General features: G+C 41.1%; 1 protein-coding gene across 2 annotated transcripts in view; it reads right to left on the bottom strand.

Annotated features, from left to right (window-relative positions):
• Positions 1-15189, bottom strand: part of elovl4a (ELOVL fatty acid elongase 4a) — a 57193-nt gene that overhangs the window by 35066 nt on the left and 6938 nt on the right. For both annotated transcript variants that reach the window (XM_080192798.1, XM_080192797.1), the window contains exon 2: positions 15043-15142. In XM_080192798.1, the coding sequence (XP_080048924.1) occupies positions 15043-15109 (67 nt within the window). In that variant the 5' untranslated portion in view covers positions 15110-15142. The remainder of the gene's footprint in view (positions 1-15042; positions 15143-15189) is intronic.

Genomic DNA, 15189 nt, shown 5'->3' with positions numbered 1-15189 from the left:
TTCCAGCATTTTCTGTTTCAGATTCCAGCATCTGCAGTAATTTGCTTTCATTATTGGAGCAGTTTTAGTTGTTCTCTCTTACACAGTTCTGTAGCTTCACACAATCCAATTGATCTCTCAGTACACAGCGGCCATTATACCCCTTACAGTTTTGAACTGTGAATTTCTCCAACTATCTTCATGCTGCACCTACAGATAGCACCACTGACAGATCCACAATCTTGTTTCATTTCTCTTGGATATACATGAATAAAAACTATTCAGAAAGCAATGAAAAATTACAAATGTAATTTAAATGTGCATACTGTCCAGCTGGTGCCCCTGTTCCAGAAGAAAAATATAAAGATGCTTCATAGGTGTGCACTGAAGGTTGTCTGATGTGGCAGTTGACTCCTGGGGTGGCTTTGAAGAATCTGACAGTTTCATGCTGTGGTAACCTATACTTATAAAGGAAGAACAATTCTTGATCCAGATGTCTGCGCATCAATGTACGCCAGATGGTACATCTCTGGAACACCGGCACTGTGAAGAGGAATTAATGAAATCGAGTCTTCGCTGAGGAGAGGGGGGGTCTAAGAAACTCCTGACGAAACATCCAGCCTAGTCAAAGCATCTCATGGAAAATATCTACATATAGTCTGTCAGTGTAACATTTGTTTCATCTGCCACCTCCTAACTCTTATATCAGTGAATATCCTGCAGGATTGCTCCCAGACTGTTGAAATTGTGATCTACTATTCCCCAACATCTCTACATTTTCTATATACTGATAAAGAGTCCCTTTCAATCAGCCTAGTTGATCACATTTCACCTCTAGAGGTACCTGTTTGCAGTAGAACTGTAACTTTTGGGTTATGAATACATGCAAAAGATTTTTACCAGGGCTTGAAACAGATTTGGATACATGACTGAAAGTAATCCTAACATGTAGTGTTGCTAACAAAGATGATCAGGCTTATTCAGTGTTCACTTGTATCTCTGGAAACAAATCTCATGAATGCACCATTACTGTTGAGGAACGTAGCCTAACTGAGAGCGCATCAGGCTACACTTTCGAAGAACAGGAGCTGAAATTCTTTGTAAAGAAGAAAGAGCTTTGAAGTACTTTATGACTGTGTTTGATGACCTATATGAGCCAATTCATAAAATCAGTCTTACTTGTGTCGGCCATTTAAATACACAATTTGCAGTTTTTAAATCAGCCACAATTTGTCTCTTAATTAATGTTGACTTTGGATTTTAGAGCATAACCAAGGTGGCATTTAAAGTTTGCTTTCTTTGAAGTAAAAGTTTTTCTGTTTTAAGCCACAGAATCATATGGCTTCATTCTATGAGTAAATGACTGGGAATTCGGAGTTTTTTTTAAAAAAGTTACTGGTTTCTACTGAGATTATAACACATTCCAACAACACTGGTTGATGCATCAGCATCACACTTAAAAAGTACAACATAATCCAAGAAAAAGCAGTCTTGTTTTATTAGCAGAGAATTAAGTAATTTAAACACCTCTCTCATCACCACAGTACCAAAGTATTCAGTGGAACATAGGGGTTTTCCAAAGGATGAAAAGAAAAATTAGTTAGCATTCCCCAGGACTTCACACTGGCAAGTTCCTTAGATTAAATATTGAGATAAACGTAGATATCATAGGAACACAAGCTAAGACTAGTTTTTATACATGTTAATATGAGAGATATTTTTCAAATTGTGTAACTTTAGAAAGTTGAAAATGTGAAAAAATACATTCGAACTGGATAAAATATTCACAAAATTCTACAATGGCTCTTAATCAGCATAGTGAATCAACAAACAGAAGTAGGCTTGTTAGAAGCCAAGATTAAGTTGTTTTACAGTTAGCAAATTGTTGTGGCATTTAATTACTGTACTCAGATCTTGCTGATGTGACACTTTGGACTACTCTATAACGAATGACTACATGATTAATGGAATTCACTTGCCAGATTTACTGCTGAGTGAAACTATAAAACCAATTCATTTTGCATAATTTCCCATATCCTTCATAATTGTAAATACAAGCCAAGAACTACTAAGTACAAGTTTGATTTTTCCCCCAATAATGACAATGATAGACAGTTTAAACACCGCTGCAGAATGTGTCAGGTTATTTATGTCAAAACCTGCTATGAATATATTCCCAAAGCGTAAACTTCAAAGTTTGACTTTCAGATAGAACATAGAACAGTACAGCACAGTACAGGCCCTTCGGCCCTCAATGTTGTGCCGAGCTATGTCCAAACTCAAGATCAAGCTATCCCACTCCCTATAATTCTGGAGGGATAAAATTAAATTAAAACACAATTAAACAAAAAGCTTGCATTGATAGCATAGTCTTTAAGGATGTAAAATATAGGAGAAATGGGTAATTTGATTCTTTGTGCCTGCTCCACCAGTGAAATGCTGACTGACCTACTACTTCATATCCTTTATTTCCCTTCATATTCAAAAATCTATCACTCTCAGCCTGAATATATTCAATGACTGAGCATCCATAGCCCTCTAGCATTAAAAATTCCAAAATTCAAAACCTTTTGAATGAAAAAATTTCTCCTCATCCCAGTCCTAAGCAATTGACCACTTACTCTGAGATTATGTCCACATGTTCAATTCCATCCTATAGCCCAGCATTTACCATGTCAAGCCCCCAAAGAATAAAATATTTTAATAAGATCACATCCAAATCTTCTAAACTTCAGGAAATTTAGGCCTAGTCTACTCAATCTGTCCTTCAAGAACAACCCCACCCTCCATCCCAGAATCATTCTTGTAACCTTTTATTACACTCCTATGGCAACTACATCCTTTCTTTGGCAAGGAGACCAAAACTGGTATTCCAGGTGTGGTCTCATCATGGCCCTATACAATTGTGGTAGCTCTTTTATAATCTGATGCCTTTGTGTTTAAGGCTATTATCATTTGATTTCCTAATTATTAGTTATTCCTGCAAGACTGGCAAGTTAACTTTCTGTGATTTGTGTGCAAGGGCATCCAGGTCATTTTGAGTACCAGTATTAAATGCTATAAAATATCCAAAGGGGATTTATAGCAGCAGTATCAAATAAAATTTAACACTGAACCACAGAAGGAGTTACAAAGAAAGTTGACTAAGCACTGATAAAAGGGCTAGGTTGTGAAGGGCATCCTAAAAAAACAAGGGGTAGATGAGCAGAGGATTCAGAGAGGAATTTGTAGAGCTTTGGGTCCAGACAGCTGAAAGAATGATTATAAAGAGAGTGTCAGTTAAAGCATTAGGTGTTCAAACAAAAACCTCATTACCTTTCTACTCACTCTAGCCCAGAACCAGTATGCTATAGTTCTCAGCATGTATGCACCAATTATGGAAGCTACAGATGAATCCAAAGAGGAACGTTACTTCAGCCTCGAACAGTCGTTGGCCCCAACTCCAACGGACGACAAACTGATCCTTCTCGCTGACTTCAATGTCAGAATTGGAAATGTCACAGACCTCAGGGGAGGTGTAAGAGAGGGGACAGGGAAATCCAACATCAACAGTATCCTGTCCCTGACAAAATGCCTAGAACAGAGCCTTGCCATAACCAACTGCAAGCAGTTAGGAAGGCGAATGCTATATTGGCAAGTAGACTTGAGTACCACAGCAAGGATAAATTACTGCAGCTGTACAGAGCCATGGTGAGACCACACCTGAAATATCGCGTGCAATTCCTTATCTAAGAAAGGATCCTATAATTTAAAAAAAGTCTAGGCCTTCAGATGCTGGCTTAATTTGATCCAGGCAGTACTATTGCTTCTCAAAAGTTTAATACTGATGGGCTGTAGAAGATCACCATGAACTTCAGGAAAGTAGGGGGAACCAACAACAGTACCAAATTCCATGTTTGGGACAGAGGGGGCAGGGGTGCGAGTATGTAAAGAGAGTGTGAGCACAAAGTGAAACGTGTGTACAGAAAATGGGACAAAGAGCTTATATGTGCGCAAAGTACTCAAAACAAAATTTTGAAAAAAATCACAACAAAATAACTGTTAACCAATCAATCCAAAGTAGGAAAACTACAAATGAACCATCAGTAAACCATAAAAAGCTACCAACTTTAATCAAGCACAAGACTAACTGAATCATTTAAAATAACTCCCTAAACTTTTAGGAATCATTTGATTTTCAAGCTACTCAAGAAAATAAAAAATGGCATTAAAAGCAAAAAGAGGGTTGTAATTTTCTCAGTGACAATCAGTTTTGGATTGCTACTCTGTGCTCAATTACTTATTCTAAATTTTTTCCATGCTTGTCTCGCCTGACTCAGGCCGGGTGAGATCCAGGCAGCGCAGCTGTCCTTGAGGCCCAGCATTGAAGTCCAACTCTGCCAAAGTGGAGAAGAAAACACATCCTCTTTCACAGACTAGCTGCTGCTCTGTCTAAGCTAGTGATTAGACTTGGGATTGTGGGGGGAGTTCGGGGTGTGGGGGGACACAAGGTCTGAGGAGCTTGTCAGATAGGAGGGTGAGACCAGGTGATGTCATGAAAAATTGGGCCTACAAGGGTAGGGGAAGAGCTCAGTTAGGTGGCGGGTGAGGTGGTGGAGGGGTGTTTTGTGCCTCGGGAATGGGAGGGGTCATTAGCCCACAGGCAAAGGAAGAGGTGGAGGTGAGAATGGAGTTCTATAGGGGGCGGGATGATCATTGGTGTGGGTAGGTCTGGGTCTTCACAAAACTTGCCTAAAGTTAAGAGAGGTTTAATTCTTCTAACATTTTCTAAGTAACTATTGGCATAACCCTTTTGGAACCATGCAAAGTTTGCGATTTTATTCCCAGCACATGGCAGCTGCCCAGAGAAAGTTTGCAATTCTGGGCATATGTCAAGCAAACCCTTGCCTGTGGAGTTCAGAGCTGGGCCCCCCAACACATCTGGGGATACCTGCCCCAATCCAACACTGGGAAGCTTAGAAGTTGCGGCCCAATTGGGCTTGAATTACCTCACTTTTGGACAGGGTGCACACTGTGATAACTTTTGATGCAGAAGCTGAACAGAAAGGAATATTTTAATTTCTTTAAAAAGTTTATGGAAACTGCATTGTTTGAAAAGGACTTTTAAGAGTTTGTATCAATTGTAATAGGACAAATTGCAATTTTCTCAGATAATAATAAATACTGGTCCATGTGACCTGCCGACGACTGACCTAGAAGCAATATCAACAGGAAGAAAATAAATCATGTAGCTGGCAGACACCAAGGAGAGCTACAAGGATGGTGAAAGACCAGTTGCAGACAAAGAGAAAGCAGGCAGAGACAAAAAAAAAGGCAAGGAGAAGCTATCACTCTGGTCTGAAAAGGAGACAGGAGCTCTTGGAGGCAATGCGTAAGCTGGCTAAAAAGGTCAAATACCTGGAAAGAGGTGTGAAGATCTCAGAGACACTGAAAGAGCTTATTGTTAGTGGCCAAATCTTTTTATCCTTTCACAGGATACAGGTGTTGCTGGCAAGCCAGCATTTATTGCCATCCATAATTGCCCCCGAGAAGATGCTGATGAGCCACATTAGAAAAGAGGCTATTTGGCCCATGGAGTCTGCATCGACCACAATCCCATCTAGACCCCAGCCCCATATCCCTACATATTTACCCGCTAATCCCTCTAACCTATGCATCTCAGGACTCTAAGGGGCAATTTTTAGCATGGTCAATCAACCTAACCCACACATCTTTGGACTGAGAGAGGAAACCGGAGCACCTGAACAAAACTACACAGACATGATGGGAATGTGCAAACTCTACACAGACAGTGACCCAAGCTGGGAATTGAACCCAGGTGATTTACCAAGATGTTGCCTGGTATGAAGGGCATTAGCTATCAGGAGAGATTGGAGAAACTTGGTTTGTTCTCACTGGAACAACGGAGGTTGAGGGGTGACCTGATAGAAGTCTACAAGATTATAAGGGGCGTGGACAGAATGGATAGTCAGAAGCTTTTTCCCAGGGTGGGAGAATCAATTACTAGGGGACGTTGGTTTCAGATGTGAGGGGCAAGATTTAAAGGAGATGTACGAGGCAGAATTTTTTTTACACAGATGGTGGGTTCCTGGAACTCGCTGCCAAGGGAGGTAGTGGAAGTAGCTACAGTAGTGACTTTTAAGGGGCACCTTGACAAATACATGAATAGCATAGGAATAGAGGGATATGGTCCACGGAAGTGTAGAGGGTTTTAGTTAAGTGGGGCAGCATGGTCGGTGCAGGTTTGGAGGGCTGAAGGGCCTGTTCCTCTGCTGTAATTTTCTTTGTTTTTTGTTCTTTTGTCCCTGGAGCTGTGAAGCAGTAGTGCTAACCACTGTGCTGCCCATACACTCTTGAACTGCGGCTGTCCTCGTGGTGTACATCCATGGAGCAGTTAGGGAGTCCAGGATTTTGACCTAGCGACAATAAAAGAACAGTGATAATCCCAAGTAAGAATGTGTGTGGCTAAGAGGGGAGTTTGCAGCTAGTGGTGTTCCTATGCATCTGCTGCCCTTGCCCTGATACTTGGGAGAGGTCAGTGGTTTGCAAGATGGTGTCGAAGGAAGCTTGCCGAGTTGCTGCAGTGCATTGTGAAGATGATACACATTGCTGCCATTGTGCTTCAATGATGGAGGAAATGAATATTTAAGGTGGTGGATAAGGTGCCAGTCAAGCAGGATACTTAATCCTGGATAATATCAAGCTTGAACGTTGGTAGAGCTGCACTCATTCAGGCAAGTTGAGAGCATTCTATCATACTCCTGACTTGTGTCGTGTTTGGACAGGCTTTCGTGGGACTGGAAGTGTTTTACTCTCCTCAGCCTGAGTCTTGCAACCACAGTACTTGGTTTGTCCAGTTCAGCTTTGGGTCAATGGTAACCCTTAGAATATTAGTGGTGAGAAATTTGGCGATGATAATGCAACTTAATGTGAAGGAGATGGTTGTATTCTCTCTTGCTGGATATAGTCATTACCTAGCATTTGTTTGGCATAAATTTACTTGTCACTCATCAGCCCATGCCTGAATGTTGTCCATGTCTTGCTGCATGTAAACACAGATTGCTTCAGTATCTGAGGAGTCACAAATGGTGTTGAACATTCTGAATGTTCACTGTCCGATCTAGCTGATTAGCTAAAGCAATTCTGAACTTCTTTTTCCAAACTAAATACCCTATAGAGCATTAAATGTCCTGACATTCTCACCTCAGAATGTCCTTTCACTGAGCCATCTGTTCCAGCTTGACTTTCAACAGAGTGAGGATATCATTTCCAAGTCTCCAAGATCAAATTCATCCCCTCAGCTGTCTTTAAAACCTTCTAACTCATCTCTCAGCACTGACCCCATACCATTTTACAGATTTCCATCCAGCCATTATCAAAATTCTCATCCCTGTGTGGGCTATCACCTACGCCCTCTAGCAAAGTCTGTATCATTCAATTACTTCTTTTATATCTCTTTAATAGGATGGTCATCATCCTCTACTCTAGATCCCTCCATACACTGTAAGCACTCTCTTACATCCATGTTCTCAACTCCTTGAATACATCATAATCTGAACAATTTCAAACGGGCGGCACGGTGGCACAGTGGTTAGCATTGCTGCCTCACAGTGCCAGGGACCTGGGCTCGGACTCCTGGCTTGGGTTATTGTCTGTGTGGAGTTTGCATGTTCTCCCAGTGTCTGCGTGGGTTTCCTCCAGGTGCTTGGTTTCCTCCTACAGTCTGAAAGACGTGCTGGTTAGGTGCATTGACCCGAACAGACGCCAGAGTGTGGTGACTAGAGGAATTTCACAGTAACTTCATTGTTGTGTTAATGTAAGCCTTACTTATAACGAATAAATAAACTTTAACTTAACTTTAACTTAAACTTAAGGGGCTAAAGTTGGGGGGCACCCTGTCCATCACTTCCAAATTTGTTCAATTCAGAAACTTAGAAAATAGGAGAAGGTGTAGGCCATTTGGCTCATTGAGCCTGCTTCATCATTCATTGTGATCTTGGCTAATGATCCAACTCAGAAACTTGTTCTTTCCACAGCCCACTACTTTCTGGGTGAAGAGATTTCTCCTCATGTCATACTGATATTAGTTTACCCCATATCCTGAAACTGTGACCTCTGGTTTTGTACTCCCCCACCACTGGAAACATCCTTCAAGCATCTACCCTTCTAGTTCTGTTAGAATTTTATAGGTGTCTATGAGATCCCCCCCTTCACTCTTCTAAATTCCAGTGATACGATCTTTCCTCATATGTCAATCCCACCATCCCAGGAATTAGTCTGGTAAACCTTTGACAAAGGGTCATCTGGACTCGAAACATCAACTCTTTTCTCTCCTTACAGATGCTGCCAGAACTGCTGAGATTTTACAGCATTTTCTCTTTTGGTAAACCTTCGCTGCACTTCCTCCACAGCAACAGCATCCTTCCTCAGATAAGGAGACCAAAACTGCACACAATATTCTAGGTGTGGTCTTACCAAGGTCCTGTATAATTGCAGCAAGACACCCCTGCTCCTCTACTCGAATCATCTCGCTATGAAGGCCAACACACCATTTGCCTTCTTCAAAGCCTGCTACACCTACATGCTTAGTTTCAGTGACCGGTGTACAAGGACAGCCAGGTCTTGTTGCAAATTCCCATCCTTCAATCTATAGCCATTCAGAAAACAATTTGCGCTCCTCTTTTTGCTATGAAACCTCACATTTACCCACATTATACTGCATCTGCCATTCATTTGCCCACTCACTCAACTTGTCCAACTCAAACTGAAGGATCTCAACATCCTCCTCACAGCTCACCCTCCCATACAGCTTTGTTTCATCTGCAAATCTGAAGACATTATGTTTAACTCCCTCATCTAAATCATTAATAAATATTATAAATAGCTGGGGTCCCAGCAGTGATCCTCGCAGTACTCCACTAGTCACTGTGTGCCACTTGGAAAAATATATGTTCATTCCTACTTTTTATTTCCTGTTTGCCAACCAGTTTTCTAACAATTTTAATACACTACCCCCATGTCTTACGTGGAACTTGTGAAAGCCTTTTCAAAGTCCAAATAAACCACATCGACTGGCAGTCCCTCATCAACTCTACTGGTTACATCCTTGAAAAATTCAGTAGATTTTTATTTACCTTTACTGCCATACAGGAAAAAGCACATATGCACAGTATGAAAAACAAAAACATCAACAACAACATCAAATGTTACATACATAGAAATCATGCTGTTTCTAATAAGTCAGTCACTAAATTTTCAACAGAGAACAAAATCAGACAAAGCATTCCAAATACCAACAATTCTTCGTGAAAACAAAATTTGTGAATATCAAGACTTTAGCCAAATTTTTGTCAATTATTCTGATGACCACACAAAATACTATAATTGTGAGTAAATATCTTTTCAGGCTTAGAGGTTACAAGGCCATGTATCAATTTATAAACTTCCAATTAAATCAAAAATCAGCCTTCTCCTCTTCAAAGATTGTAATCCAAGAATTCTTAAATGCTCCTCATATGGTTTTCCCCTATGCATTCCATTTTCCTGGTAACAGTCTTTGCAGTCTCGCTGTAAACTGTATACTGCCCCGAAAGTGTGGATTCCAAACTGTGGCTGCACACTCCAGATGTGGGCTTACCAGCTGCTTAGAGAGTTTAAGATAAATGCTGACATCATGACTCAAAAAGGATGCAATCAGCGCTTGTAAAACATTTCCTGCCTGCTACACTGCCCGAGTCACATGATTCATAAACTTCAGATTACTTGTGACAGTCACACGTAAACCCTTTCCAATGGTTGAATGTGCTGAAGACTGGCCGTCGATGTGGTGCTGTGAATTAAGATTATTGTGGCCAAAATCAAGAACTGAACACTGTGCCACATTAAAAGTAAGCTGTCACTCCTTGGACCACTGCACCACTGCAGAGAGTTCAACCTGGAGAAGTGCAATCGAGGATCCTGGATTATTTTTCTTAACTTCCAAATAAATGTTAATGTCATTTGCATATTTCAAAACTGCACTACGCTGAATATGGCTATTAATATTACTAATATAAGCTACAAGTAAAAGAAGCCTTCAGACACTTCCTTGAGGAACTCCACAAATCATGTGTGTTGGATTTGATAATTACCCCATTAACAATGACCATTTCCACAAAGGTCCTAGAAAAGCAAATTTATCTGCTGCTAAAGTTTACCTTTAATCCCCAGTACAGGTAACTTGTTCAATAACCGCATGTGCGGCAATGAATTAAAGGGCTTTGAAAAATCCAAGTAAATTGCATCACACCACTGGCCTCTGTCAACTATAGCAATCACTTCTTCTAAAAATTCAAGGAACAGTGTGGAACACAATCCCCTGGGGTTGTCCCCAGTAAGACCACACTCTTTCAAAAAGTCCAAATGGTCTCCACAACATAAGATTCCATTAATTTTCCAATGTAAATATATGCTAACTCTGTCTGATCCTTTTAAAAGTTTCTAAAGATTTTCTTTAAATAAGTTTATTTATTAGCATCACAAGCGAACTTGCATGTGCACTGCAATGAAGTTACTGTGAAAATCCCCTAGTCGCTATACTCCAGTGCCTGTTCGGGTTCACCGAGGGAGAATTTAGCATGGCCAATGCAACTAACCAGTACGTCTTTCGGACTGTGGGATGAAAACAGAGCACCTGGAGGAAACCCATGCAGACAAAGGGAGAATATGCAGATTCCATACAGACATTGAAGCAAGCCAGCAATCAAACCTGGGTCCTTGGTCCTTGAGACAGCAGTGCTAACCGCAGTGCCACCATGCTGCCCACTGTTTTCTAAGTGCTTAGCTATTAAATCTTTTTGACTCTAGCATTTTCCTCACTACTGACATTAGGCTAACTGGTCTATAATTCCCTGTTTTCTCTCTACCTCCCTTTTTAAGTAGCGGGGTCACATTAGCCACTCAATCTGTAGGAATTGTTCCAGACTCTATACAATCTTGGAAGATGACCACCAATGAATGCATCACTATTTCCAGGGCCATTTCCTCAAGAACGCAGGGATGATCAGGTCCTGGAGATTTATCGGTCTTTATTTCCATCAATTTCCTCAGCATCATCTCCCTATTAAAACTTACTTCCTTCAATTCCTCCCTCTCACTAAACCCAGTATTTCCTGACATTTCCACATTAATTGTGTCCTCCTTTGACAAGACAGGGCCAAAATGTACACTTAGTTGATCAGCCATTTCTCTCTTCTTCCTTATACATTCCCCTGCTTCTGATTATAGAGGTCTTCACCAATTTGTCTTCACCAATCTTTTTTTCTAAAAACTTTTACGACAGTTTTTATGTTTCCCATAAGCTTACTTCCGTGCTCAATTTTCCCCTTCATAATCAATCTCTTTGTCCTCCTTTGTTGAATTATAAACTGCTCTCAATCCTCACGTCAGCTGTTTTTTCAGACCAATTTGTATGTGTCTTCCTTGAAATAATAGTCTCTAATTTCCCTTGTAAGCCATCGTTTGGCCACCTATCCCTTTATATTTTTGTGCCAAACAGAATGCGGCTCACCTATGTGCTCTTTGAATATTTGCCATTGTCTATCCACCATTATCCCTTTCAAGGAAAATTCCCCAATCTACACTGCCAACTCATGCCTCATACCATTGTACTTTCCTTTATTTAGATTCAGGACCCTAGTTTCAGAGTCTACAATGTCACTTTCCATCTTGAGGAAAAATTCTATCACACTATGGTCACTCACCCCCAAGAGGCTTTGCACAGATTACCAATTATCCCTCTCTCATTACACAATACCCAGTCCAGGATGGCTTGTTTTTCAGTTGGTTTCTTGATTATTGGTCCAAAAACTGTCCCATACACACTCCAAGAATTCTTCCCCAACAGTATTGTGACTAATCTGATTTGTCCAATCTGTATGCAGATTAAAGTCACCCATAACTACAGATGTTCCTTTATCACATGCGTCTCCAGTTTCCTGTTTAATGCCATCCCCAACATCATCATGTCAGTTTGGAGGTCTATATACAACCCCATTAATGTTTTTTGGTTTCCATTCCACCTACAGCATTAAGGCAGCCTGGCCAAAAACTCTAAAGGTATTTGATATAACTGTGATCAGTGCACTCTTGCTTTTAACCCTCTTTGATTCTCTGCAGCATTTAACATACTTGATTACTTCATACTTGACAACATCCATTCCATGTGGTTCATCTTTGGGGCATTACCCTAGTTTCTACTTCACACTGTCTCATCAATGCCAAGACAACTCAATGGCTTCTTCTCCCTCAACCAAACAACTATTTCTCATATACCCCAATGCTACATTCTTAGTCTTTTCTCTTCCGTGTCCACTGTTCCACCACTGTCAAAGTGGTTTAAGATTGAACTCACCTCTTGCTGCAGGGAAACCCATGGCAAGGGTGCACTATCAGCAGGACCAGAAGGTACCACCAGCATGAATGGCTAGAAAATTCCAGCCAGTTTCCTTAAACAGCCTGCTTAATAGACTTGGGAGCTTTCAGATATATGCTAATGACATTGAAGTTTAGTCTGGTACAATTTTTGACTCCTTAACTTCAGCTGTCCAACTGCCCAAAACTTTCTTTCATTTAACAATAATCAAGACCAAGGCCATCCTATTTCATTCGCATTAAAAAATTCTTCACCTTAACTCGAGTCTATTTTTTCCTTTGGCTGCTCCTTCAAGCTGGAGCTGAATGCGTACAATTTTGATATCTTCTTTAACTAACAAATGAGCTTCAATCTGCACAAAGGCATAGCTAATATTGCTTACTTCCATATCCTCAACATCTGTCTCTACTCCTAAATTATTCCCAATACCACTAAAACGCTTAACTAATGATTTGTTACCTCAATGCTTAAATATTCCTCTGCTTTGTTGCCAACCTCTGAGGTGTTGCTCTTCAGAAACTGCAACTCCTCTAAAGCTCTTGCACTCCATCCTGTACTCAGCCTGCTTTCCATTCACCTCTGCCATCATCAACCATTAACCTGGGCCCTCAACAAACTTTCTGCTCTCCTAATTCTGGCATTCTGAGAATACCCCTTCCTCAGGATTTACAGCCATCTCCATCCCACATTCTGGCATCCAATCCAAAACGTTCTACTTCTCCCTTCATACAAAAGCCTGAACAGTTTGAATCTGTGACTGATTTTCAGTCAATTTTTGTAACAACTCTTACATCACTATCATTCATTATTTTGTGATTCATTTGTGGGACATGGGAATCGCTGAGTGGCCAGCATTTATTGCCCATCCCTAGATGCGCTTGAGGTGGTGGTGATGAGCTGCCTTCTTGAATCATTGCAGTCCATGTGCTGTGGGCTGACCCACAATGCTGTTAGAAAGGGAATTTCAGGATTTTGAACCAGTGACTGCAAAGGAACGGATGGTGAATGGCTTGGTGGGGAGGGAGGGGATGATGGTGGTGGTGTTCCCATGCATCTGCTGTCCTTGTCCTTCTAGATGGAAGTGGTCATGCATTTGGAAGGTGCTGGATCTTTGGTGACTTGCTGGCTTGATGGTAATGGCTGAGTGCGGGATATGTCGGGCCATGAGGTTGCAGATTGTGCTGGAGTATAATTCCGCTGGTGTTGATAGCCCACAGTGCCTCACGGATGTCCAGTCTCGAGTTGCTGGATCTGTTTGAAATCTGTCTCAGTTAGCATAGTGAAGGTGCCACAAAACCTAATGGAGGTTATTCTCAATGAGAAGTCAGGACTTAGTTTAAACAAAGACTGTACGGTGGTCACTCTTATTGATATCGTCATGGACAAATGCACCTACAGCCAGCAGATTGGTAAGGTGGAGGCCAAGTATGTTTTTCCCTCTTGTTGGTTCCTTCACCACCTACTTCAGATCCAGTCTTAGTAGTTATATCTTTTCAGACTCGATCAGTACTTCTGCTTCTGAGCCACTCTTGGTGGTGGACATTGAAATCCTCTACCTAGGGTACATTTTGCACTCTTGCCAATCTAAGTGCATCCTCCAAGTGTTGTGCAACTTGGAGGATTCATCAGCCAATGGCAACTGTACATTGTGACCAGTAAGAGGTTTCCTTTCCCTGTTTAACCTGAAGCAATGTGGACTCCCAGGGCAACTCCCTCCAAACTGCACATCACTGTGCCACCACTTCTGCTGGATCTGTCCTGCCAGTGGGACAGGACATATCCAGGAATGTTAATGGTGGTGTCCAGGGTGTTTATCTGTAAGGTAAGAATTTGTGAGAATAACTATGTCAGGCTGTTGTTTGACTTGTCTGTGAGACAGCTCTTTGGCACTAGTCTCCAGATGTTAGTAAGGCGGACTTTGCAGGGTTAACAGGGTTGTTTGTTTTGCTGTTGTCTTTTCCGGTGCCTAGGTCGAAGCCAAGTGGTCAGTCCAGTTTCATTTCTTTGTTGAGACTTTGTAGTAATTAATACAACTGAGTGTCTTGCTAGGCCATTTCATAGGACAGTTGAGAGTTAACTACATTGGTGTGGCTGTGGAGTTACATGTAGGCCAGACCAGGTAAGGATAGCAGATTTCCTTCCCTAAAGGACATTAGTGAACCAGATAAGTTTTTTCAATAATAGACAATGGTTTCATGGTCATCAGTAGACTTTTAATTCCAGATTTTTTAAATTTGAATTTTACTGAAATATCCACATCTGCCGTGGCAGGATTCGAACCCAGGTCCCCAGAACATTAACAGAATTTCTGGATTAATTGTCTAGCCATCACTTCCAGGGAGTGTTTTGAGATATTTAAGAATGCTATTTTTTTCACTTGTGGCATGCCATATGCAGATGTCTGCACATTAGAATTTTGGTCCATACCCAGAGTGAGATTTTTGGCACTTTAACTGTTTGGAAGATGATTACATTGCAACAAAGCCTCTTTTCTATCCAAGTCAGGTAACATTGCCTCGGCCTAACAGAGAAGTTAGAAAAACACACATTGAATACTATGAACACACCCACACTCTACGTGAAGAGGTGTACAGAATACACAAAGTCTACTATTACTGCTGCACTATTCCAAACAGAATATAAATAAGTACCTGCAATGGTGAGGCTCCATCGATAGAATTCCAAAGAATCATTAATGAGGTGGACCACTGCATCCATGTTTTCATTCAGAAAGTATTATTCCTACAGTACCTATGAAAAATAAAATGTTGGTTTGCTTCATAAATTAATCCAGTCGT

This window comes from Carcharhinus amblyrhynchos, chromosome 7, assembly GCF_965287045.1.
Source record: "Carcharhinus amblyrhynchos chromosome 7, sCarAmb.v2.hapA, whole genome shotgun sequence".
NCBI classification, from domain to species: Eukaryota; Metazoa; Chordata; class Chondrichthyes; order Carcharhiniformes; family Carcharhinidae; genus Carcharhinus; species Carcharhinus amblyrhynchos.
This window is presented reverse-complemented; position numbering and strand designations above follow the sequence as displayed.